The sequence below is a fragment of the Sarcophilus harrisii genome, chromosome 4, assembly GCF_902635505.1.
Source record: "Sarcophilus harrisii chromosome 4, mSarHar1.11, whole genome shotgun sequence".
Lineage (NCBI taxonomy): Eukaryota > Metazoa > Chordata > Mammalia > Dasyuromorphia > Dasyuridae > Sarcophilus > Sarcophilus harrisii.
Window position 1 is genome coordinate 125,340,935 of NC_045429.1, and position 26,690 is coordinate 125,367,624.

At 33.4% G+C, this 26,690-nt stretch overlaps 1 protein-coding gene across 1 annotated transcript in view; it reads left to right on the top strand.

Moving 5' to 3' along the window:
• C4H6orf118 (chromosome 4 C6orf118 homolog) overlaps window positions 1-26,690 on the top strand; it is a 65,900-nt gene that overhangs the window by 13,847 nt on the left and 25,363 nt on the right. The window contains exons 4-8 of the mRNA XM_012549458.2: window positions 862-1,531; window positions 7,710-7,832; window positions 8,717-8,776; window positions 21,543-21,667; window positions 25,853-25,908. Of these exons, the coding sequence (XP_012404912.2) occupies window positions 863-1,531; window positions 7,710-7,832; window positions 8,717-8,776; window positions 21,543-21,667; window positions 25,853-25,908 (1,033 nt within the window). The 5' untranslated portion in view covers window position 862. The remainder of the gene's footprint in view (window positions 1-861; window positions 1,532-7,709; window positions 7,833-8,716; window positions 8,777-21,542; window positions 21,668-25,852; window positions 25,909-26,690) is intronic.

Genomic DNA, 26,690 nt, shown 5'->3' on the forward strand with positions numbered 1-26,690 from the left:
GGAAAGAGATGATCAAATTGTGAAATAGGGTTTTGTTTATGTGAGTGAAGACAAGGAAACAAACATAATATACATTGCTCTTTCAGTGGAATCAAGAGCACAAATGGAGGACTGGCCATAGTAAGGGATCACTTCTTCATCAGGGGCTAGAATAAATTATAGAGAATAGAGTTTAAAAGGAATTTTGAGATGAATTTTGAGAAAGAAGATTATAATCATAAAGTATAGCCTTTATTTTCTCTGTAAGAAAGATGAAATTTTCTTTTGAGAGGGAAAAGAAAGGTAGAATAAATAACTTGAGAGAGGAAAAGGATTGGGTCTAATATGCTATAGTATAGAATCTCATTGTAGAGAGTTTGAGAAATGGAGTCCTATAGGAAAGAATTGCCTTGCAGAAGTGAGGCCCAATTGAGATTAGACATATACTTGCTTGGTTGGAATTCAAGGAATGTGGTTGTATGATTTCTTCTATCAGCACTTAGCAGTATGTTGAGTTTGAGGGGAGAGATTCTCATATCTTACCTCTTACATTTAGTAGTAGTGTGACACTGGATAATTCCCAGAGCCTCAATAAAAAAAAAAGTAGAGGGTTTGGAGGATAAGACTAGATAGCCTTTAAATTCACTTCTACCTCTATAATTAGTGTTGGGCTTGTATTCATGAGACCTAACTCTTGGCTCATCTCATAAACTTCAATTTTTATTACATTTATAATGAGAACACTTATCCTACCTCTTAGGGTTGTAGGCAAAATACTTCATGGATTTTAAATCTGGTAATATTATTGTTAAATGTGTCTTATTATGTAACTTTAGAAAATTACTTTTAATATGTCTTTGTCTTTTTTGAACACTGCTTAAGGATGAAAAATTCTACAAGAGTGAAAACCAATCCGGCATACAAGCTCTCTGAACTTCTAAATGAAGTACAACGAGTCCATCGAGATGAAGTTAAACTTTATACCTCAGGACACCTGAACCCCAATAAACTCTTTAATCCCAATAAACCCACTCATTTCTGGTCTGGTTCCCTTGGACCAATCAGAAAAATAACTTTACCAAGATATCAGTATGATGACAGAACAGCACAGATGGAAGATGCTTTGTCTGAATTTACCATTAGAACTGCTTTGGTCTCAGAGTCTTCTGATCGTCCTGGCGTCTTAAAGACTTTGGACTTTCAGCCCCATAGGGATTTGCTTCCTAACCTTCCAATCTCTGATGTAGCACTTGAAGAAAAACTGAAAGAAGAAAGAAAGAAACTACATGATGAAATGTTTAAGAAAGATCTCAAATTGCCAGATCTCCGACTGTTAAAATATAAAAAAGCCAAAAATAGTCGCCAGTGCTTTTCTTCTTCTTCCAGAGATGAATACCAATTTATTAATTCCTATTTGTCTGGTGTGACTAAAAAGGATACGTTTCTTAAGTTTTTGCAAATTGAAAAGCATGTGATTGCAAAGCAAGATCTTACAGAAAGTGATTTCACAGGGAGTAATGTCTCCACATGCCATGAAAAGAAGTTGGAAGAGGTAAGCAAAAATATCTTGTGCCACTGTGACATCACTCCAAAAGTTTAGTGATTCAAGAAATAGGAAAGAGTCTGACATTTACTAGCTGTGTGATGATGACTTGTGTCAGGTTTCTCATCTGGAAATAATGGAAATAATAATATTTGTATGACCTATCTTGCAGAGTAGTTAGGCTCAAATAATGTATATAAGAAAACTTGCAGACTTTAAAGGTATTATATAAATACCTCCTCTTCTTAGTCTCTCCTTCTTTCTTGTTGTTTCCTGGTTGTTATTTTGTTGTTCTTTTTTCTCCTTCCTTCTTCTCTTCTTCCTTTAGTTTATTTTCCTCCTCCTCCCCACCTTCCTCTTTTGCTTCATTCTCCTCTTCTTTCCTTCTCCTTCACTACTGTCACCAAGGAAAATTGACATGGAGTGCATATCTATAAGGATGATTGCTAAGTAAGTTTTCAAATCTTTCTTAATAGTTGTTTCTTAGCAATATCCTCAATTATTGCTTGCATTAAATGATCAAGGACTCAGAAGACATCTGTAGCATTTGGATTGTTTCCATAAATATCTTATGCTCTGATTTTTTCATTTAGCAATAAACATTTATTAAGTGCCTATCACATACCAGTTACATTGCTATGTCCTGGAGATTTAATGACAAATAATGAATGGTATTTGCTCTTAAGTAGCTTAAATTTTATCATAACACCAAGCAATATCAGTTCCTTTTAATTAAAATCATTTAATGATATTAGGTATATCCTTTTACCTTAATGCGTAAAAAAAAAGAAGAAGAAAGAAAGAAAGAAAAAAGAAAAGAAAAAGAAAGTCTGTAGCAGTGACTGTCATAATTCATAAGTTTTGGACTCAGTAGTGAGAAGACTGAATTGATCCTGTATCATTATTTATTTATTCATTCTACTTATGAGTAATTGATTTTTGTCTTATAATTAATTAATTTAAGATTCTTTGTCTCTATATGTGGTTCAAAATTCAACTTAGCTCTTATGAGTTAACTTAAAAAATTCAACTTCCTTGCTAGTCACTGATCCATCCTTGCCTCAAGGAATTCAGTTGGCCTTGGGAAATGAATGTGAACACAGGGAAGTCAGGTCTAATATTTATTCATCACTAAGCTATCCTACAGTGATGTCTGGTTTTCTGTCAAAAAGTCTGAACCACTATTTTGCATCTGGACTCTTATGGGAGAAATCGTTAGCTACCAATATCAAAATTCTAGTCAATCATATTGTTCTTTGCACCTCAGCTGTATAACCACTGAGGTTTTCCTCAATTTCATGATGTTGTCTACCCTGTTCTATCTTTTGTTCTGTACTCCCCAAAACTTATAAAAAGGGGAACTATCCTTTTGCTCAGAGAAATATGCCTAAATTTACTTTTTTGTTATATTTCACTTGCCACAGTTGCAATCTAGGTTTAACTAGTGCAACCAGCACGAAAGGATAGACTAAAGAAATACGAAAACTTAGAGCTATAAAGCCTCTTAGAGATCATTTGTCTAATCTTTTTCTGAGGACTAGTGAAGTTAATTGACTACCTTGGTAGATGAAATTTCTATGCAAGAATTCTTTGTGCCAATCAAATCATTAGGTATAAAAGTTAGGTTATAAACAAAACAATACCAAAGCTAATCTTATATAGAATCAGACAGAATCTTAACAAATTTTAGTCCATGGTGTTTCATATGCTTAAAATCTAAAATGGAAGATAAAAAGAGAAACGAACAGAAACAGCAAGCAAGCATATAGAAGAGTTAAGAAGGTATAATTCAATTATTTTCAACAAACCTTTGCTAATTACCTACTTTGATTAAAGTAGAGGACATTTCTGTTCTTTGATGGATCTGTTATTTCTTTGATACAAGTAGTTTTTTCAAAAGTGCAGTTTATAACTTATCTATGCTGGCCCTACCTATGTGACTCTTGACTTTTTTTGTCTATATTAATCTCATAATTCTTCATAAGAGAGGGCTATTCAACATGATGAATGAGAGCTTTTCCCTAGGTCTCTTGACAGTGCATAAATACCATTAGAACATGAGCATTGTTTATTTTTTTCTCTCACAAAAATGATCTACTTCCTCTTATATTTGCATAGTTTTCCAGGTATCATTTAGGATGCTGGTTCTAAATAATTCTCCATTAGTAATATGTTATAGCTTATTTCTTATCCTAGTGAAGATATCTCTATATTTCTTGTGTGTGATTGTGCAATCATCTTGCAACACTTTAAGAATACTAATGTTAAATAGATGAATTGTTTTAAGGAAAAATGTGAACATAAGGAGAATCACTTCACAGTTTTCCAAAGATGATCTTTTCTTCCTCTTATTCCTTTCTGGGCCCAGTTCATTACTCATTGTGATGGTCTAAGATGCATTTTTGGATGGACCAGATTTATCAGTCTAATTTGGCAATTGCTTAATTGCACTGACATTCCTTTTCCACTTGTTTGCTTGTTTCCTTTGTGTGTGTGTGTGTGTGTGTGTTTATGTATTATTAATCTAAAGTCTTTTGAATAATTACAGATTTGATTTAGTAGCTTCTATAATGTTTAGGAATTTAATAGAGCAACCACAAATTTATCCACAAAATGGTGAATCTGGAGCACTTCACTATTTTATAGAGAATTCTTCTTCCTTTTGGACTTTGCCCAAGTAGCAGCAATAACATAAATGGTAGCAGCAACAACTTTTAGTGAGCATATTCATTGTGCCTCTCTTGATATTAATAATTAGAAGATCAATGAACAATGTTATTCTCCCTTATCAAGAGAATAACATCTTTAATGAATCCATTATCCATTATGATTTTGACTTATGCATAAGAAAAAACTTCTTGGAGGAGAAACTTTAAGGTAAATCAAATTCTGTTTAATATTCAACAAACATTAAACATTTTGGCCTCTTGTATTATCATTACCTACAATTTTCTATCCATGAGATTCAGATGATTCTAATATGTATTAGCTATGTAACCAAGAAGAAGTCGATTATCCTCTCTGAAAGTCAGTTTTCTCATCTATCAGAAGAACATAGAGATAAATGTAGAAACTATTTTAAAGGACTATTGAGAAGCATATGAAGTAATCTATGTAAAATACTTTGAAACTTGAAACATTATATAGACATTTTTCTTATAATTATTTTCATCATAATTATCTGCCACAGGTTCCATTTTTAAAAGTCTAAATATTGGTGACAGAAAGAAAAAAAAAATATTCACAAGTCCTTAAGGGCTTGCATTCTTCAAAATATGCAATATAGGCATAAGGTATTTGAGGAGTAAGACAGTACTAACAAAATAGAATTGTGGAGGCAGGAAGGAAGGATAAGGGAAGATTTCATAGGAGGCAGTGGTACTTCAGTTGTGCTTTGAAGGAAAATAAGGATTTTCAATAGGAACATATTTCAGATACAGATAATGACCCCACTCTAGTTTGAATAGAACATGGCACATATGTAAGCAGGTATTATGAAACAGGCCTGAAAAAAACTGGGATAGAATGATATGGAGGAGTTTAAATGCTATACTGAAGGATTTGCAGTTTATTGTAGGATAGTAGTTGATAGGTGTTTGGGAGAAAAGGATTAAGAGGTATTGAGATATAAGACTTTATTTGAGATAGTAATAGTTATTCAACAGTAATAATTGAATTCAGAGCTGATTAAGTTGCCAGACCTATAGTCATTCATATTATTATCATGTCAGCTTGATGGCTAATGTCTAGCAGAGCACTGTAGGGACTTAGCCCTAAAATACTCTATTGTTCAACACTTTTATTAATGAGTTAAATAAAGTATTAATGTCATACTTAACAAATTCAAATGTGACATATAGTTAACAAAACTAGCTAATATTTTGCATAAAAGAATCCATAAGAGTTCAAAAAGTTAAAATGATTAATTGATTCCAGTTATATGCATTCTTATATGTATGTTCAATAGGTCAATTTTGCATATAAAATATGGAAATTTTTGGTTGAACAGCAAATAACTTGGGGAAAAAAGATTTTCTCATTTTACAGCAAGCTCAACATGAGTTAACAGTGTGATATGGTAACCAAATAGTTTCCAATACAGTTCAATAAATATTTATTAAATACCTATAATATGCCAGATACTGTGTTAAGCTGTAGAGATACAATTTATTAAAAAGACAGATAGACCATGCCCTCAATGAGCTTATAATCTAAAGAAGATGTCAACAGATGGGAAGAAGGGAGTTACCCCAGTTCTGGGGCATGTTATTCCATAGAGAAGAAACTAGGCAGGGCAGTAGATATAAAGCAGATTAATCTAGAAGTCTAGCTTCTGCCCTCTATAAGGTAGTAATTGTGAGTAATTTTATACTCTGCCTTCTAGCTCTCTGAGAAAGAAGAAGGCTGAGGGAGGTGATGTCTATTAGGTCTGAGTTAGCAGCATGGTATTGAGTTTAAAAGTGATGAACTTATACTTAGAGGGATATCTTGCTCCTTGGAGTTGAAACCAAGTAGAACAGCAGATGGGAAAAAGAGAGGTTGCTTTAACAGAGAAATAATGTCAAAAATTAGAGGGGTGATCTACTATATTTACTACAGATCTTGTTTTGTGTTTCTTTCTTGATGTCACATCTTAAGAGGGCCATTTTTTTCTTAAAGTTGGAGATCATCTAGAAGAAGGTGACCAAATTTGTAAATTACTTCAAGATTATACCATATGGGGATCAGAGTGGTATTATCAACAGATTGTTGGACTAGAAGTCAAGAAGCTCTATGTTCAAATCTTGCTTTATTTTAACTTCTGAGCAAGTCACAAACTTCTCTCAGACTCAGTTTTGAAATCTGTAAAATTAGGATAATAAAAAACACTTACATCAAAAGATTGTGGTAAATAATATATGTAGATATTTTCAGATGAAGAAACTAGAAATATTTGCATAGAAGTATTTGAAAGATTGCCAGATGAAAAAGATGTATTAGATTTGACTTTTTTTGGCTTTAGAAACTTAGAAGCCATGAGTAAAAATTGCAAAGAGGCAAATTTTAGCTCTAAGAAAGAAACATCCTAACACTTGGTATTATCCAAAAGTGGATTGGACTGCTTTGGAAAGCAGCAAGTAGGTGGTGTGTGCTCACTGTAGGACTTTAAGAAGGGTGTAGTGGAGCTAGCTTATACTGGTTCATGAATTGACTGATGGATTTTTAGAGTGAGAATATATACCTCAAAAATCAGCAAACACTACAAATCAGGGTTTAATTTATTCTTTTATTGATTGTTTAGACAAAAAAAGCAATAGATAAAATATTAATAATTCAGATTAAACTTTAAAATATACATGAAGAATGGATAGGCAAAACAAGGAATTTCATAAAATGGTTTCTTGTTAAGGTGTGGGTTAGACTTATTAGATCTCATTCAACTCTGAAAATTTCTGTGAACAGAAGGGAGCCACTGAGGTGCAGCTAGGTTACACAGTGGATAGAGCACCAGCCCTGAAGTCAGGAGCACCTGAGTTCAAATCTGGTCTCAAACACTTAACACTTCTTAGCTGTGTGACCCTGGGTAAGTCACTTCACCCCAATTGCCTCAGCAAAAATATAAATAAGTAAATAGAAATTAATAGCTATATGGAAGAAGATCTGGTAAAAAGTGATTCTGGAAGCAGGAAAGATAGTTAAAAAGCCATGGCAATTATCTATGAAGAACAGATGACAAGGACATAAACTGGAATAAATAAATTCTAGAAAAAGTTGAGAGTTTGAAACCCTCAGAACTATGATGAAGTACCCCAGGGAATGAATCAACAGGTGGTTTTGATTAATATTGGTTCAGATGGCTGGCAAAGGACTCTTTCCCCTTTCTCCCTAATTAAAGGCATGATTTAGAGGTTGATGGCCAGGAAGGAGAAATTTATAATTGTCTGTCTATGAAATAAATATATTTCGATATGACATTTGTCTGTGGAAATGGAGAAGATAAGAAAAACGATTTTGGAAAAAGTTGGCAGAGGGATGAATGGTAATATCTGGTGAATTGTTAAATAAAGGCAGACTATTTCTTCTGTTGAGAAACTGGGAGATCTTAGATTGTACATATTATAGTGACTGGAAGAATAAAGAATGGAAAAGAAAGTTTGTGGGGAAAGAAAGCATCCTAATATGAATTGCTAATCTGATTTTCTTCAAGGAACTCCTGAAAATGCATAGTAAATCTCCCCTCCAATATAACAGACTGCAGGTATATGGGGACATCTTCGAGGATATTTGCAGCAGCTCTCTTATATTTGGTGATCTCTTGAAAGAAGTGAAGGTACCATAACTTCATATATTTATATATTTTTTTTGATTTTTGAGTTTCCCAAATAGTATTCTTCCCCCCAAATCCCAATCAGAAAAGCTTATATATTTTCACATGCTATTCTCTAAATTGTAAAGCTGACTGAAGTAAATACTGATTTATGTCTGCCTTAAAAGGACTAGCTTTCTAAATTTGAAGAGGTTAATTACAAGGACAGCACAGCAACTTTCAAAGACCATCAATGAACTTATAGATGATTGGCAATGTTCATTAGTACAGGTATTCACAGCAACAAAATCACCTTCTTTGTTAAGAAATATGAGCTAAAGAAGCTGTTATAGGCTGTTATAGTCAAACAAATGTTTCTTATGTTTAACAGAGACTCTTAGGTATAGTAATTTATTAATTTCATGACAAAAAGAAAAAGACACTTTGTTGCTGAATTTGAGATAGAATAAGAGGGTCCCTTTAAATCCAAAGTAGCAGCATGATACTCACTGCAGAAAGTCTCAGGTTTTGAAATGTGTTTCCATTATTGGCATGCTATGAACCAAGTCCATTGGCTTTGCCTTTGTGGCACAAAATAATTATATGAAGCTTGCATTGAGTCATATGGTCCTCACACTATGAAATACTGAATAAGTAAACACTGAAAATTGACATTGCAAAATGTTTTTCCAGGGACAATGTATTTTTTTTATTTATCCAAGTAACAAAATGAAACATTTAACAATAGGTCATAGCATAGACCAAAATATAATTTATTAAGAGTAGAAATCCTTGTCAGGAGATTTTTATAATGCTAGAAATTTTTCCGAAAGGATACCTTAAACTCTATGTAGCTGCATTGTTTCCTCTTGTCTCATGATACTTTTCAACTCCTTTTATCGATTTAGAATGAATATGAAATCTACATGGCAATTCTTTTGGATTCCCAATCTTCCAACGAATACAAGGTAATAGCTACTCATGAAAATCTTAGTGTTTCAGATGAAGCATGTTTCCTTATATGCAAGAAAGACTTCTATGAGCTTTGCTGTTTAATGCATAGTTCAAGTTTGAGCTTTGCTGTATAGGAAAGGATTTGCCTCACAAGGTAATGTAATAAACAATAATACGGAAAGGACAGTTATCCTATTTAAAGGTAGAGTGGCTTTTAAACTTTGTGTCAGTCATCTGTACATGTCTTTAATGCATTAAATATTATTACATTAACATTATTGTCCTGCCCCAATGATGTCTACTTTCCAACACTGTTTCCTATTATTTCTTGTGATTGTAAATTCAAAAATAATTAAAAAGCATCACTTGTTAAAGTATTCATTCAGAGTGGTGTTCCCCCAACCAGTCTGAATTGATAAGCTAAGAAAACAGAAATATCTGACATATAAATTACTTGAGGTGACATTTCATCTTTATCCATCTCTTACCATAATCCTTCAATTCGTAGAAATACCAAAGCTGAATTAGATTTCAAATACACTTTCAATTTCAGGGTAATTTCAACATGAATTTCAATGTAAGTAATGATAAGGAGAGCTACTTTAAAAAAAAATGATAAAAGATTATAGAAACATAGCATCATTCTCTGCCCCCATGTTCTCCTGTCATGCTTGTTAATAAATACACATTTTATGCTGGTGAACAAGTAGTGCTATCTATAGCTCTCAGAATTTATCACACCTCAGCATTTGACTCCAAAGGACTTTAAGACTCAGTCTTGCCTTTGATATCTCATGCCCATGAACTCAAAAGATAGTATGAATAGGGATTAGGTACTGGATTTGGACTTGAGAAGCTCTTTGTTCAAATCCTGTCTTAGGTACTAGCTTTATAAACCTAGACAACTCATTTTACCTTTACTATGCCTCAGTTTTCTTGCCTGTAAAATGAAAGGTTTGGATTCAATGACTTCCAAGCCTCCTTCAGCTCTAAAGGTGTGTGCCTTATACCTCTGTTGTCTAAAGGGCTTCATTTTAGCAAATATTAAGAAAATGAGAAGCTGAAATATATACTAAGGAAACAAGACAATAAGCATTTATTAAGCACTTACTGTGGGTTAAGCACTGTGCATTAAAAATACAAAAAAATAGCTAAAAGAGAATTCCAGTCCCTAAAAATCTTCCACTATAATGGCTAAAAAAAATTCATAAAAAGAAGCTGAAAAGGTAGGCAGAAAGTACCCTTTGTGGAAAGTTGAAATAAGAAATTAGAAGAGACTTGAAGTTGGCTAGTCTGGTTTCCTCCTCCATATGGAAATCTAGGGAGGAACTTGACAATGGGAAAAGGAAAGCAGCTTGGTGAAGAGATATTCCAGGGTGGGAAAGCCACAGGACTTGAAGTTAGATATTCTGGGGTAGAGGCCAAAGGAACTGAGAGAAGTTCTAGGTGAAATGACATTTGAGGCATTGTGGCAGAATCTGGAAAAAAATATCTTATTTGAATAAGAAAGATAAACAAGGAAGATGCCAATATTCCCAAGGTAAGTTTGATAGCAGAAAAAACCTTTTAAACACTTTTAAGAGATATTCAGTTTACTGTCAGTTCTCCTCTTTCTTCAGAAAATGTTTTGTCATTAGAAAAAAGAAAAATAGTAAAAATAAAATTTTTTTTTCAGGACTGAGAGTTTCAAAACCCTTTTAGAGTATTGCCCAAATAAATATTTAAAAACTCATCTCAATATATTTTATTAGTTTTGGGACATAAAGAATTTTTTAAAAAGAACCAGAAAAACCAAAATATGTATTTAAATCAATAAGGTTTTAATATGAGTGCATTTGAGCTCATTGCAAGAAATCATTTGGTTACAAAGAAAAGGAAGCAAGACTCGGAATGAAAAAAAAAAAAAACTGCTGGATTTCACCTAAGGAATTGGGGATCCCCAGGCTTTATGTGTGGTGATTTTTTAGGATCTACAGGAGGAAAAAGGCTGATATTCTTAGAGATTGGTGCCCTGCAATTTAATCAACAAATCTTTCATTGCTCCTTTAAGTTTTATTGCTTTTATACTATGGCTGCTCAAATGATGAAGGTGAGGATGATGGCTTTGAAAGAGCTGGGAGGCAATTTTTCCTAGAAGGAGGAAGCATGCTATAGAAGAAAGAGCCCTCTGTAATTAGAGGGGTGAGAGTACTCCATACCAGGTACCTCCAAACCTACCATGAAGCGTTCTGTCCATCCTTATGCCATGCTGCTTATTCTATCCCCCATTTCCCAACTGGCAATCCAATTCTTAACTTGGGGCATTATATTCCTATGAGTGGGGATTCACCATATCTAGACACTCTATTATGGGGGATCTTCATATATTACTACCCATCTCTTCCCATTACCCAATTTTCTACCTCTAGCTATGGGAACAGTAATTAGATTAACACTATCATTCCCAGAAAGGGCATGTTGTTCAATTGCCTTGTAACCTCCTAGACCAAAACATTCCTCTCTGACTATTACCCAGTATATGAGGATTTCCCCTATTAGAATATAAACTCTTAGAAGGACTATGTTGCTTTCTATCTTCACCCTTTGGCATAATGCTTGACATTAAGTACATGACAAGTTCATTTATTCACTCATCCATTCATTCATTCATATCCCTTTTCTATTACTTACCATTGGTTTAACCCATCTTAGTTAAGTCATTCAGATTCTCTGGAAGTCATTGATAAAAGGAGGGAGTTTGATGAACTGACCTCTACAGAGTCCTCCAGCTCAATTCTATATTCCTATGATCTTAAGTTAGGGACCAATTAACCAGAAGATACAGTTATCCGTTTCTCATTTCAGGGTATGTATGGTGCCTCTGGGGATTGTAAAATCCACATAAAATTTCTTGGTCCTCTCTTTGTACCAGAGAAGAAGTTTATTTTTATTATGGCATTAAAAAATGTTGATATTATGTAGTGTTGCACATAGATTTTGAGCATTTCTAAGTTTTCCTAGAAATGTTTTCTGTGTTTTCTGATGGCTTTTATTATTGTTTGCAGTTTCCACAAAATTCCAAATTCCTATTTAATTTCTTATGCTGAACTGTGATATGTCAAAACCATGATGTTTAAGGGATAATTGTATTTCATCTCTCAAATTTTCTAAGGGACAGTTTATAATAAGTTTATACAAATAACCAACAGGTCTGTGTTTATGAATGTGATTTGCAAAGCACATTTGTACAGTATTCTGTACAAATTTAACTGTATACTAGGTAATTTTGATCTGCCTCAATCACCACAGAAATTTATAATTTTTCAAAATAAAATAAATGTCCTTTATGGGAAGAGATCAGTTTACTTTATTAATCTGGGAATATAAAAAAAATATCCTGTGTCTCTTTGTTTATAGAATAATAATATGTGAGACATTTGATGTAAAAGTATAGGCAATTCACATAGTAATTATGAATATAAATTATTGAATTTACTTTCAAATTTTGTTGACTTTAAATAGACCAAGAAGCCCCTGAAGCCCTCTTGTTAGGACAGGTCAGCCTTTGCATTCTCTTTGTTCAGCCTCTGAGAACTCAAGTGAACTGTGTTAGACTTCAATGAAAGTTCTCTTTATTAAAGAAGAAAAGTAAACCTGAGCACTGAAGTCAATGTTAGCAGAACAAGCACTCTGGGAGGTCTTCTAAGCTTGAAAATCTTCCAAGATGAGTCCATGGCCTGTTTATTTGTTACAAATCTGTCTAGCTCAGTTCAAAGATTTCTGTTAGTGCCGTACAGGACACTGGAGGTTGGTTTACTATTTTGTGACAGCAATGCAAAGAGCTGGTTCATAAATTAAGGTGTGGCTGCATCCATGAAGAGAGCAACACCCCTCCTCCAATAAAATAATGTATCTTTAAAGTAAACACTTTATCCTAAGAAGATTTGGGTCCAAGTCTGCTTCTGAAACATTCTGGCTTTGTCTCAAATAACTCTCTAAAATTATAAATTCATTACCAAGCTGGTCATTAATTCCATTGGTAGAGTGAGTTTCCTCACTAGCATATTCCATTGAAATCATAGGACCTATCAAAAAATTAAGACCATTTTAAAGGAAATTCAAAGAAATGCATAATTATCTCAATAAATTACACTTTTAAACTTAATGTGCCATACACTATCATTCTATGACTAACTCAAGTTGTAAAATCTAATGTTTAAATAGCAAAGATCTGGCCTTTAGAAGCTACTTCTTTCTTAGGAAATAAAAGAGAGATACTATACATTTATTAGCCCTAAATTAATTACCTACTTAATTTACACCTGAGGCGATGGGAAAAACTAAGATTGATTTTCCATCTCTATGAGATGTTTTCCCATCTCTATAAGATGTATTCCTATCTTCATGGTAGCCTGGGAACCAAAGAACTTGGGTTCAAATTTTGTCTTTGACATACTTCCTGTCCAATCCTGAGCAAATCACTTCATTTCTCTGGATCTCTGTTTCCTCCTTTGTAAAAAATGAGGTGATTTGGTTAGAATACCCCAAAGTTCCCTTTCAACTCTAAATCTTTGATTCTAGGATCTCTTACTATCTTTTTAGAGGAATGATGAGAACTTGACGTAATCTGATTATGCACATTGCACAAGGGTTTACATATGTAACATCTATTGATTTCCACTCTATCTTTACAGAAGGAAGCTGTTTTCCTCTACTAGCTCCCCTCAACTTATTCTTGGCAATAAGCAAGCATACTATCCATCTGCTATCCCTTTCCCTGCAGTAAACATTGATTTAATTGCGTCCTTCACATGACTGAATTCCTCTTATTCTTCTGCAGCCCAGAAATCCCTGCTATGAAGTCAAGGTCTTTGCACTAAACTTTCTTTCTTATAGAAAATTAACCTTTGGAAACATTTACCAATGAGTAATAGTTCTTGGAGCATGTATCATGGAAAATAGAGATGGCAAGGAATTGCAGTCTTCGTTTTTGCCTTTAGCTTTCTCTGAAACACTGCATATTCTATTAAACAGAAGAATATGAAGTGGGGGAGCAGCTATTATTGAAATGCATTATTTAAAGGTCTTATCATGTTATGAAAGGAACGTTTCTGGTTGAATTTCAGCATGTCTTCCTGGATCAAACTTTTGAAGGAATGCTACATTCTACAGAACTTAAAATTTGCTTTTTAATATGAAGTCTTGTTTGTTTTGTAATGAGGTATAATGAAGTAGCAAGACTAGCTTACATTGTTTCTTTTGAATCTTGGATCTATGAGGATTGTAAATTCTTAAAGATATAAATTTTTCTTCCCATTTTTTTAAACAAATAAAGCCTTCTTTCTTTTCTTAGTGTGGATAAAATTAGATTCTCAAAAATAGTTTGTTTTTGTATGGGCTATTTGGAAAGGAAGTCTGACATTTGCATAGCCTGATTTAAACTCAATGATTATTGAAAAAATTGGCTTTAAAATATCCTGTGAATTCTGGAGTATAACCCAGAAAATATTCTCAACAAATATAGTGTTCCCAGAAACATACCCAGAAGTGTGAGCTTCTGAGAAGTTTAAGGTACTCAACTATTTTTGTTTCTAAAGAGTTTATTGTTTTACTCAACTTGGTTGCTATTGTTTTGTTATTTGAATTTTTTTCCATTTGTTTTTTTCTTGGAGAAGGCATCTGCCAAAGGAGGAACATCACATGAAGAGCAGAGGAGCTGATAATAATTATTGATGGTGAGAAGAACTACTTAACACTTTGCTCCTGATTTCTCAGACAAGGGGAATGATCTTTGAACTGGAAAAACAGAACAAACATCACCAATAGGTATTTGAAACCCTGGCTAACCAAGTAAGGAAATAACATAAAAATACTTTGATGAATTCAAAGTATTAGATCAAAATGGACCACATACTAGAAAACTAGAAAACTAGAAGAACTGTGGAATATGATTGCTGAGCAGTCTCTGTCAATGAACTTTGAAAGATTGTAGAGGAAAGGAGAGATAAAACAAGAAAGAAATGAACATTTCCCCCTTTCTTTAAAAAAGGAGAAGAGAATGAAATCTTTCAACAACAGTCCTCTGGCCTTTACTTCAGATGTAGACTTTGTTATTTAAGGGATGTTTTCTCAAAATATGGAAAAGGAAGTTGTGATTAGGAAAAGGTATTATGATTTCATCAAGAATATGTCATTTTAGAATAAATATTTGATTTTCTTTATGTTATTGTGATGTTAGATTAGGAAAATATTTTATTTAAAACTCATCAAGGTTTTACAAGAGATTTTAAACAGTTTGTGGATAAGATAGATGTCAGTCATTTAGATAGTCATAAGCATTTATTCAAATCATGGAGATGAAAACAAAGGACCACAGAAATCCCTGCTGTCAAGGACCCCACAATCTAATGGGAAAGCCAATAGGCAAACACATACATACAAACATGTTATAGATAGGAAATAATTAAAAATAGAGAAGGTACTAGAATTAAGATATGTTGAGAAAGGCTTCCTGAAGAAGATGTGATTTTAGATGGAACTTGAAGAAAGCTAGGGAAGGCAGTAGATGAAGAGAAGAAAGAAGAGCATTCCATGTATGGAGGACAGCCAGGAAAAATGCCCAGAGCTAAGGAACACTGTCTCGTTTGTAGAACAGCAAGGAGGCTTGTATCATTCAAACCAAGAATATACGACCAAGAGTAAAATGTAAGACTGGAAAGGTAGAGGGGAGAGCCAGGTTATGAAGGACTTTGAACACCAAAGAAGAACCTCTGGAGTTTCTTGGATGAGGAAGGGGTGGGGTAACATGGTTAGACCTGTACTTTAAGAAAATCACTTTGACAATTAAATTGAAGATGGATTGGTGGGAATGAGACTTGAGGAAGACAGACCTAGTTACAGGTTACTACAAAAAAGAATCCAAGCATGATATGATGAAGGTCTGTATCAGGGTAAATTGCATGATTAGATGAGAAAAAAGGGTTATGTTTGAGAAATGATCTAAGAGTGCAATTGATGTGTCTTGACAACAACTTGGATATGGGGGTGGGAGGGAGTGAGAGTTAATGACCTCAGTTTGTAAACTTGATATTGTGGGGTAGGGCTGGGGTTAGGGAAAAGATAATGAATTTGCTTTTAGACATGTTGAATTTAAGATGTCTACTGAACACTCATTTGGGGATTTCTGAATGGCAATTGGAGATGAAAGATTGGAGCTTAGCCGAGAGGTTGGGCAAAGATAGATATATTTGGAAGTCATCGTCATAGAAATGAAAATTAAATCCATGGGAACTGATGAAATCACCAAGTGATGAAATCACAGGTATTTGTATTCAATACTAGAATTCCTATGGGAATGGGAAGCCCTTAGAGTTTACTGAGTGACATGGTCACACATGCACTTTAGGTAAATCACTTTGGCAGGTGTGTGAAAGATGGATGGATTAGAGTAGGGAAAGATGTTGAGATAGATCATTAAGGCAGCTATTATTATAATGTGAAAGAAAAGTGATGAGGGCATAAATGAGGGTGTTAGTCTTGTGAGTAGAGGGAAGGCAATGGATAAAATGAAAGGAACATAAATTGACAAGACATACAGTCAGAAGTAGATTGGTGACAAGGATGACTTAGGTTGCAAACCAGTATTACTGAGAGTAAAAAGGCACTCTTGGTAGAAATAGCAAAATTGAGGAATTGGGCAAGTTTTAAGGGGAAAATAATGAGTTCTAGTTTATACATATGTTGAGTTAAAACATTCTGTTTGAAATGTTCAATGAGCCATTTGTGCCTAGTATTGTAATATAGGAGATAGGCAGATTTAGACATAGAGATTCGAGAGTCATCTGCTTAGAGGTGATGAAATAACCTGGTAAGGATGTGAAGATAAAAGAGAAGTTGTCCCAAGATAGGACATTAAGGTGTATCCATATTAGGGTCCAGGACTGATGCTCCAATAAAGGAAACTAAAAAGGAATAGTAGTAGGAGTACCAAAAGAAAGTGTCACAAACATCAGAGCAAAAAGAGAAACCAGAATGAGAAGAGTAGTTATTGGTCTCATATACAGCAGAGAAGTAAAGAGGTTAGTTAGCATAACTACAGAGAGGTCTTTTTCAGATATTGATTGAACAATATGACTTTTGAAACTCTTTCCAAATCTGAGATTCTGTGATTCCTCCTTGCTTTGACATTTTATAACTCTTTTTTTTTTTTTTTGAATCTTTCACTAAGTGTCCAAATTTGTGATGCCATTAAAAAAGAATTTTAGGCTATGGCATGCACATGGATCAAATGGGAAAGCATTTGGTTTTGAAAATTTGAGTTCCAGAGTTTCCTCCTTCTACCTCACAACCCCACCATGGAGAAGGCCCCTATGAAGTTGTGTAATACATTTCCATAAAAGTGATGTTGCAAAAGAAATATAGATCCATACCCCTGCCCCCTCTCAAAAAAAAAAACCCTCAAGAAAAAAAAAAGTTGGTAAACATACTTTAAAAAGTATGCTTCAATCTATATTCAGAAAATCAGTTCTTTCTCTGGATATAGATAGCATTTTTCAACATAAGTCCTTCAGAACGGTCTAGGATCATTGTTTTGTTGAGAATAGCAGAATCATTCACAGTTGGTCATCCTATACTTTTGCTGCTTTGTACTTTGTATGCAATACATTTCACTTTGCTTGAGGTCATGGAGGACTTTCCAGGTTTTTCTGATAGCATCCTGTTCATTATTTTTTATGGAATAATAATATTCCTTCATAATCACCTACCACAGTTTACTCAGTCATTCCCCAATTGATGGGCATCCCCTCAATTTCCAATACTTTGCCTGAGAAAAGAGCTACTATAAATATTTTTATACATATAGGTTTTCTTTTTTTAAAATCAATTTTGGGATTTATACTTAGTAGCAGTGTTGTTAGGTAGAACGATAAGCATGGTTTTATAAACCTTTGAACATAGATCATATCTTTTGATCACTTATCAATGAGGAAATGGCTTTTTTAAAAATAAATTTGACTCAGTTTCCTACACATTTGAGAAATGAGGCTTTCATCAGAGAAATTTGCTTCAAAATTCTTTTTAAAATTACTATTTCTACTGGAAACTGAATAGATGCCCATAAATTGGAGAATGGCTGTGTAAATTATGGTGTATGAATGTTATGGAATATTACTGTTCTGTAAGAAATGAGCAGCAGGATGATTTCAGAGAGGCTGGAGAGACTTACATGAACTGATACTAAGTGAAATGAGCAGAACCCAGAGATCATTATACATGGCAACAAGAAGACTATATGATGCTCAATTCTGATCGACGTAGCTCTCTTCAACAATGAGATGATTCAAACCAGTTTCACTTGTTCAGTGATGAAGAGAGCCATCTACACCCAGAGAGAGAACCATGGGAACAGAGTATGGAATACAACATAACATTCTCTCTCTGTTGTTATTTGCATTTTGTTTTCTTTCACAGTTTTTTTTCCCCTTTCTTTTTAATCTGATTTTCCTTATGCAGCAAGATAACTATAAATATGTAAACATATATTGGTTTTAACATATATTTAACATATTTAATGTATTGGACTACCTACCATCTAAAGAAGGGGTGGGAGAAAGGAGGGGAAAATTTGGAACAGAAGGTTTTGCAAGGGTCAGTGTTGAATTATCAACAATTATCCAAAGCATATGTTTTGTAAATAAAAAGCTTTAATAAAAATAAATTAATGCATAAGGAAAAAAATATATATATAATTACTATTTCTAACTGTATATCCACAAAGTATATTCTATTTTCTCTTTCCTTTTAACCTGTCTCTCTTCAAAAATGTTTCTGATCAGTCCCTCCCCCAATATAGCCTCTCTTTTATCACTCTTCCCCCTTTTCTATTGAATGTGGATGTTATTTCCTCTTTGAATCAATTCTGGTGAGTAAGGTTTACTTACTCCCTCACTCCTCCACTTTTCCCCTCTACTGTAAAAGTTTTTTCTTGCCTCTTTTATGGCAGATAACTTGCACCATTATATTTCTTTCTCACTCATTCTATCTTTCCAGTACATCTCTTTCTCCTTTATTTTATTTTATTTATTAGATATTACCTCTTCATATTCAACTCACACCTATATCCTCTGTCTTCATATTACTGCCATAATAATAAGAAAGTTCTTTTGAGTTACAAGTATCATCTTCCCATGTAGGAATGTAAACAGATAAACCTTGTTATGTCCCTTATGGTTTCCCTTTACTGATTATCTCCTTATGCTTCTCCTGCATCTTGTATTTGAAAATCAAATTTCCTATTCAATTCTTGTCTTTTTATCATGAATGCTTGAAAGTTCTCTATGTCATTGAATATCTATGTTTGCCCTGAACCTTGTTAGATCCCTTATGATTTCCATTTCCTGATTATCTCTTTATGCTTCTCCTGAGTCCTGTATTTGAAAATCAAATTTCCTATTCAATTCTTGTCTTTTCATCATGAATGGTTTAAAGTTCTCTATTTCATTGAATATCTACTTTCCCCTGAAGGATTATACTCATAAAATGAAAAGTATTGAATTAGATGAGCTCCCACTGAGCTCAAAATAATAACAACATTTATATAGCTACTTAAAGTTTGCAAATTGCTTTATAAATGTTATTTTTGTTTCCTTACAATAATTTTTGGAGATAGGTGATGTGCTATTATTTTCTTTTTATGTATGAGGAAACTGAGGGAGGAAGGTAGAAGTTACGTAATGATTAAAATCACACAGCTCAGGGAGTGTCTGAGGCCGTATTTGAAATCATTGCTTTTTAATTCCATGTTTAAATCCAAAGTGCCACTTAGTTGTTAATCTGTAAACCTATGGTCTTATAAATTGTTTGAGGTATTATCCCTAAGATTATGATTTTTTTTACTTGTGCCACAGTTAGGCAAGCGTGGCCTGGCCAAATAGAAAACTGACTTTGAAGTCAGGAAAACTTGGTTTCAGATCCTATCTCTGACAAACAGTCACTGTGGAGCCCAAAGCAAGGCGTGTAAGCCTCTGAGGGCTGCATTGCAAGAAGGAATTTTCTTACATGGGTTTTCTCACACCAATGAAATCCTAATTTTAGTCTCTGGTTGTTTTGCTCCTGATTCTCTCTTTGTAACCCCATTTAATGTTGGCAAAGATGCTGGAATGGTTTGCCATCTCCTTCTCCAGCTCACAGATGATAAAATGGATGTAAAAAGAGTTAAGTGACTTTCTCAAGGTCATATTGCTAGGAAGTATATGAGGCTGTACCACCTGGCTCTCTGGTCTCTGTCCCTATCCTCATATAATTATCTTTTTTTTAATGATGCCTTCCTTTATTGATTTTTTTATTACTACATTTTGTTTTAATATCATAGAAAATAGGATTCAAAGACAGTGGTCTCTTTAAGTATGACTTGTTATACATGAATTAAAATGTTTACCTTTGCATGATATGCTATTTTAAATGCAAACTAGTTTCTTTTGCTTTGTTTATTAGATATCATATTGTGTGTTTTTTTTTTTTAACATTATTATTATTAAGTAGTCTTACATCATTTAAATTGTTACCTTTTAATATGCTTTCTCCTGGCTTTTGAAAAGGTTCTTTGAGATTTAAGCTCTGTAAATTGTGAAACATACTTTCTTGATTAGCCTCTGGAAAAGGATTAAGATCAACAAGCAAATAAGTTTGAAGATAACAATAGAAAGACTCTATATCAACTTTCTTTTGGTATGACTGATACCATGTTTAAAATGGCCTTCATTTCAATAGAAAATGAACAATCATGTTCTTTCCCTATCTCCTTCATTGGTTTTTGTTCTTAACTCATTTTAATGCTTTCCTAGTCCATTTAGTTCTTAAGTCTTCCATCCTGTAGATAACTTGTTTGTTCATAGTTGTTTGTTTGTTTCTCTTTTGTTAGATTATGAGTTCCTAGAGAGCATAGATTATCTTTCTTTGCAACTCTATTTCTTACTTAGTTGATATTTAAATGTTTATTGACTGATCAATTTGTCTTTTCCTTTTCTAAGACCAGGAGAAAAATTTCCTACCTCTTTATGTATAATTATTCAGACAACACTTGATTGATGAAGGAAAAGTGTCAATCAACCTACACTTCCATTTGGATTGCCATTTTTTTTTTAATCTTAAAAAAAGGCACAGAATACGTCTTTCCTTTTCAGGACTCTATAGGATCAGAAACATGTTATGCTGCTTATAGTGCTTAATCTATGGTTGTGATACAAAACTGTCCAAAAACAAAACATATCAAAACATCTATCAATCACTTTTAGAGATAATCTAAGCATGTTCAAGTCTGGTAGTCAACAGACATCTTTTATCTCAATTATTTCATTCATAAATATAAACAAAGCTTAATATAACATATTCAGATTTTTCTATTGGGGAATAATTCACAACCTCAAAGTCACTGGAAGAAAGACATTCATAAGATCCTAGATTTAGAGATAGAAAGGAAATCAGAGCCCATCTAGTCCAATCCCATCATTTTATAGACAAGAAAACTTACTCTTAACTGAAATTAAATAATTGCTCAAGGTCACTTAGGTACTTGTTTCTTGACTGGAATCTTAATCTGAGTCTCCTGATTATAAATCCTTCACATTACATCTAACATTTTGATGAAAAACTTCCTACCACCAAATGACTCATTAAGTGCCTGGTCCTAAAATTCTAGAAAGGCCATGGGACATCTTGAATAAAGAATGAAATTTCCTAATTATGCAATTTTTCATGTACTCTTGTGTCTTATTTTATTCCTTTGTGTGACCACACTGCAAGACTTTACTGGCTCAAGTGAAGGGAATGGAGAAAAGAACTGTGATGACCTCAGACATAGAAGCAGCCAGAAAAGAAGTAAAGAGGCTTGTGAAGCAGGCCAAAGAAGCTTTGGAAAGAAATGAAAAGTGAGTGTCATAAAGCCTAGTGTTTTATTCTTTACATAACTTGTTATTTTAAATATATATATATATATATATATATTTGGTATGATTCAACTCAACCTGGAGATATTTCATATAATGTATGTTTTTGTCAATCCTGTTACTAAACTCCCGTGGTCCCTTGCCAAGCCATAACTTATCTAGCTTGGATTTCCACTTGATATTGGGAGCTCATTCTGGGCAGTCACTCGGTCCAGATTCAGGGGAGACTCAGTCTCTTGCTGGAGGCATAGGTGGTGGTAGCTTGGTTCATTTGTTGAAAGCTTACTTTTGAAAGGTAAGCTGATACCAAAGGATATCATGGTCTTTACTTATTTTGAATCCATTATAAATGGAGATGCCCCAACAAACAAACAAAATGTGTTGTAATGTAATGTAAAAGCAGCCCATATTTTGGACCTAAGACAAAACTAGAATGTTGCCAATTTTGTCAAAGGGCAATAGTGTTAAAATTCAGTTAGATTTAAGAATCACATGGACCAGTTGTCTATGATTTTTTAAAAAAGGAGTTATAGTCTAATTTCTAACTCAACATAATCTACATTTGTCTTTTTTTCTCCATTCACATTACAATGATTTTAGTTCAAAACATGGTATATTGCAGTAGTCCATTAGTTTTTCTTATTGCTTTTCAGTTCTTACCTTTCCAATCCATCTTCCAAGAGATATGAAAATAATCAGAAATGCAGGTATATCACTATCTTGTTCAAAGACCATCAGTAATCTCTCTTGCCTATAAGATAAAATGCAAACTCATATTCTTCTTTACATACTCTACATTTTAGCTATTTCAGCTTAATAGCTACTCTCAAACTTCCATCTCATATCCTGCTTTCAAAGCCTTTCCAAAGAATGTCCTTATTCAAACAATTAATAAGCATTTATTAAGCACTTCATATGTCAGGCCCTGTCCTAAGCACTGAGGAGTCCAAGAAATGCCTGAAATATACTTCCTGAACAGTCTTGTTCTTAAAATTTCAAACTTTGGCTCATAAGCTAACTCTTAGATGAAATCTTTTCTGATCCCTCAAACTGTTAGTATTCTCTCTCTTCTAAAATGATGTTTTCTTTACTTATTGATGTTATATTCTCCAGGAGAGTGTAAGTTTCTTGAAGACTAGGGATATTTTATTTTTTGTATTACTGGTTCTACACTAGTAGAGTATCTTACCCATAGTAAGTAGTGAATAAATATGTGCCGTTCTGAATTGAATTTCTCCTTCAAGAAAAGCTTTCTTCATGTTCAAGACAATGTAGTACATACTGAGCATTTTTTTTTTTAAGAAAGTGCTAAGGGAGAAAGAATTCCTGCTTTCTATAAGTTTACATTCTATTGTTATATTTCTAAATTCAAACTACAAGGTACTATCAACTAATCCTGTATTACTCTCTTGATCAAAAACACTTTGAAAATGATTGTTTTCCTATAAAATGAAGTCAAAACTAATTTTGTTAAGTGTCTCTGAAACTAGGCTCAATCTTCCAATTTAGTTTTCTTTCCACTTCTATTTATGTATTCTATATTTCAGATAACCTAAGTAACTCACTGTTCTCCATATTATTTCAGTTTTTTTTTTCTGCATCTGATTCTTTACTCATTCTGCTTTACTCATTCTACTTTACTTATTCTTTACTCATTTTTCTTTACTCATTCTACCCTTCACTATTATATTGTATTTTTTTTTTTTTTTTTTTTTGGTCAGACTTGTGGTCTCTTTCCTAAATTCTTCATCTATTTCTGTTCTCTGTCAGGGTGGTCTGTTAGTTTACTCTAATGATAATATCTCTTCTGCTTCTTCTTTCATTGATCATTCTGTCCATCATGTTTTCCTTTTCTGTTTCATGGATTTTGTCACGAGAAGAGCATCTATTTCCATTTATAGCTATACTATTGTTTTGTATAAAAAAAAGAAAAAAATCAGTTATTCTCCATTAGAGTCATGTTTGAGTCATCAATCTTATCTAATCAAGTCCCAGTGATAAGGCCAAATTAATGTCCTTGCATTATGATATACCCGTCTATTGTGCATTTTTGTGAACATCTGAGACCATGGAGTCACTCAGCAGTTTCTTCTTAAAAATCATATTTTATTTCTTCAATTACATATAAAACAATTTTTAACATTTATTTAAAACATTTTTTATTTCAGATTATCTCTCTTCTTCCTTTCCCTTATCCTTCTCTAAGATGGCAATCAATTTGACATAGGTTGCAATCATGCAAAACTTATTTCCATATTACTCATATTGTGAAAGAAAACACAGGCCAAAAACAATATGAAAAAAATAAAGTAAAAAGTTGCATAGTTCAATCTGTATTCAGACTTATCAGTTCTTTCTCTGGAAGTGGATAGTATTTTTCATGATGAGTCCTTTTGGATTGTCTTAGATTATTTTATTATTGAGAATAGCTATGTCATTCACAGTTAATTATTGTACAATACTGCTCTTACTGGACACAATGTTTTCCTGGTTCTGCTCACTTCACTTTGCAACACTTCATGCCTTTCCAGGTTTTTCTGAAATCATTTTACTTGTCATTTCTTATGGCACAATGATTTTCCATTATTATTATGTACCATGACTTGTTTAGCCATTCCCCAGTTGATGGACATCACCTCAATTTCCAATTTTTTATCATTACAAAAAGAACTGGGTATGAGCACTTTCAAAGAATTTGGTTTTTGCTACTTCTGAGTTTTTGCCACAACTCTTCCTAAATTTTAACTACTCTCTTGATGTATATCCAATTGCAATTTTCTCCCTCCACCTTCCTTTTAAATTTAAAGCCATTTTTTAGAATATTTCCAAGACTCCAAACATAGTATTTCCTTATCTATTCTTGTTAGGTGCATGAAAACTGTAGCCAGAATCTTATTTTCTTTTTTCCTCTGAAATATTATTTAGCTTTAAATATTATTTAACTTTATTTCCTTAAGTAGTTATTTGCTTACTATGTATTTTTAAAAGCTTTTTTATTTTCAAAACATGTACAGATAATTTTTCAACATTGACCCTTGCATAGTCTTATGTTTCAGATTTTCCCCTCCTTCCTCCCATCCCCTCTCCTAGATAGCAAAAATCCAATCTGTGTTACACTTCTTAAAATATATGTTAAATCCAATATGTGTGGACATATTTATATAATTCTTTTGCTGCACAAGAAAAATCAGATCAAAAAGAAAAGTAAATGAGTAAGAAAACAAAATGCAAGCAAACAACAATAAAGAGTGAGAATATTATGTAGTGATCCTCATTCAGTCCTCTCTCTGGGTGTAGATGGCTCTCTCCATCACAAGATCATTGGAATTGGTATCAATCATCTCATTGTTGGAAAGATTCATGTTCATTAGAATTTGATCTTTGTATAATCTTGTTATTACCATGTGTAATGTTCTCCTGGTTCTGCTCATTTCACTCAGCATCAGCTCATGTAAGTCTCCTCAGGCATCTCTGAAAGCATCCTGCTGGTCGTTTCTTACAGAATAATAATATTCCATAACATTCATATACCACAACTTATTCAGCCATTCTCCAATTGATGGGCATCCACTCATTTTCTGGATTCTTGCCACTACAAAGAGGACTGCCACAGACATTTGTGCACATGTGGGTCCTTTTTCCTCCTTTAGTATCTCTTTGGGATATAAGCCCAGTAGAAACACTGCTGGGTCAAAGGGTATGCACAGTTTGATAACTTTTTGAGCATAGTTTCAAATCCTTCTTCAGAATGGTTGGATCTGTTCACAGTTCCTCCAACAATGTATTAGTAACCTAGTTTTCCCACATCCCCTCCAACATTCAGCATTATGTTTTCCTGTCATCTTTTGCTTACTATATTGATGAGCTGAAAATGAAAGGAAATTAATTGTTCTTACTTTAGAAGATTATCTCTTTAACTAGTGAAATTGTACTCAGTTATGTTTTCCAGTGATTTATTCTCTTCATTTTTAGTGTCAAAGTTATTTTTAATTTTTAAATTTTGTTATTTTAGCATAGGAGCCAAATTGCCAGTTTAATTTTGAAAAGTTAAAAACAGTGGCTATTAAAAATATTTCTTGTTATACTATGGCTATTAGGATGCAAAATATAGAGTGGGAGAATAATGATGCAAATTGTTATTCACTCTTTTCTTTTCTGTACTTACAGACTCCGAAATGAATTGAAATTAGAAGAGTTTCTTGATAGGACTCCTACTACACCAGGCAAGTAATTGCATGACTGATCTATTGCCATTTTCCTGGGACTAAGAGTACACACACACATAAATGTGTGTGTATGTGTGTACATATGTGTGTATGTATATGTGTATACACACATATCCCTCTCCCCCCCACATAAAACAACTTTAGACATACTACTAAATCTTAAGGTCCTATATGAAAATTTTTAACTATTTGAATGGCAAGAAAGAAAAGATGCTTTAATTAATCACTTCCTATGTGTAAGGCACTGTTCTAATTATTATTTTTATCTTTTCAATAACCCTGGAAAACAGATGCTAATGCTTTTACAATATTTTATAGTTGAATAAACTGAGGCAGGCAGAGCTTATGTGACATTCCCAGGGGCACATAACTAATGATATCTTATATTGTATCTGAATTCAGGTCTTCCTGATTCTAGGCCTACCCCCTGTACCATCTAACTAGATCAGAATGGATCACTGATATAAGTTACAGAACAGATTCCCCAGCTGCTCACAGAAAACTTCATATTTCCTTCATTTTTAAAACACTATATCCCTTTATCCTATCATTGCAACAAGCTATGATTTTATATATCTCTTTCCCCTTTCGTGGCTAATTTCTTACAATCCATATTTCATCTTTTTTTCTTACACTTCTAGTTACTCTACATTCTTGTTTTCAGCTTCATTGTTTATCTGAAACTACCTGCTGTTAAGTTACTAGTGATCCCTTAATCATCAAATCCAAGAGCCTTTTTCATCCTTCTTGTCCTCTGCAGCTTTTTTTTTGCTCACCTT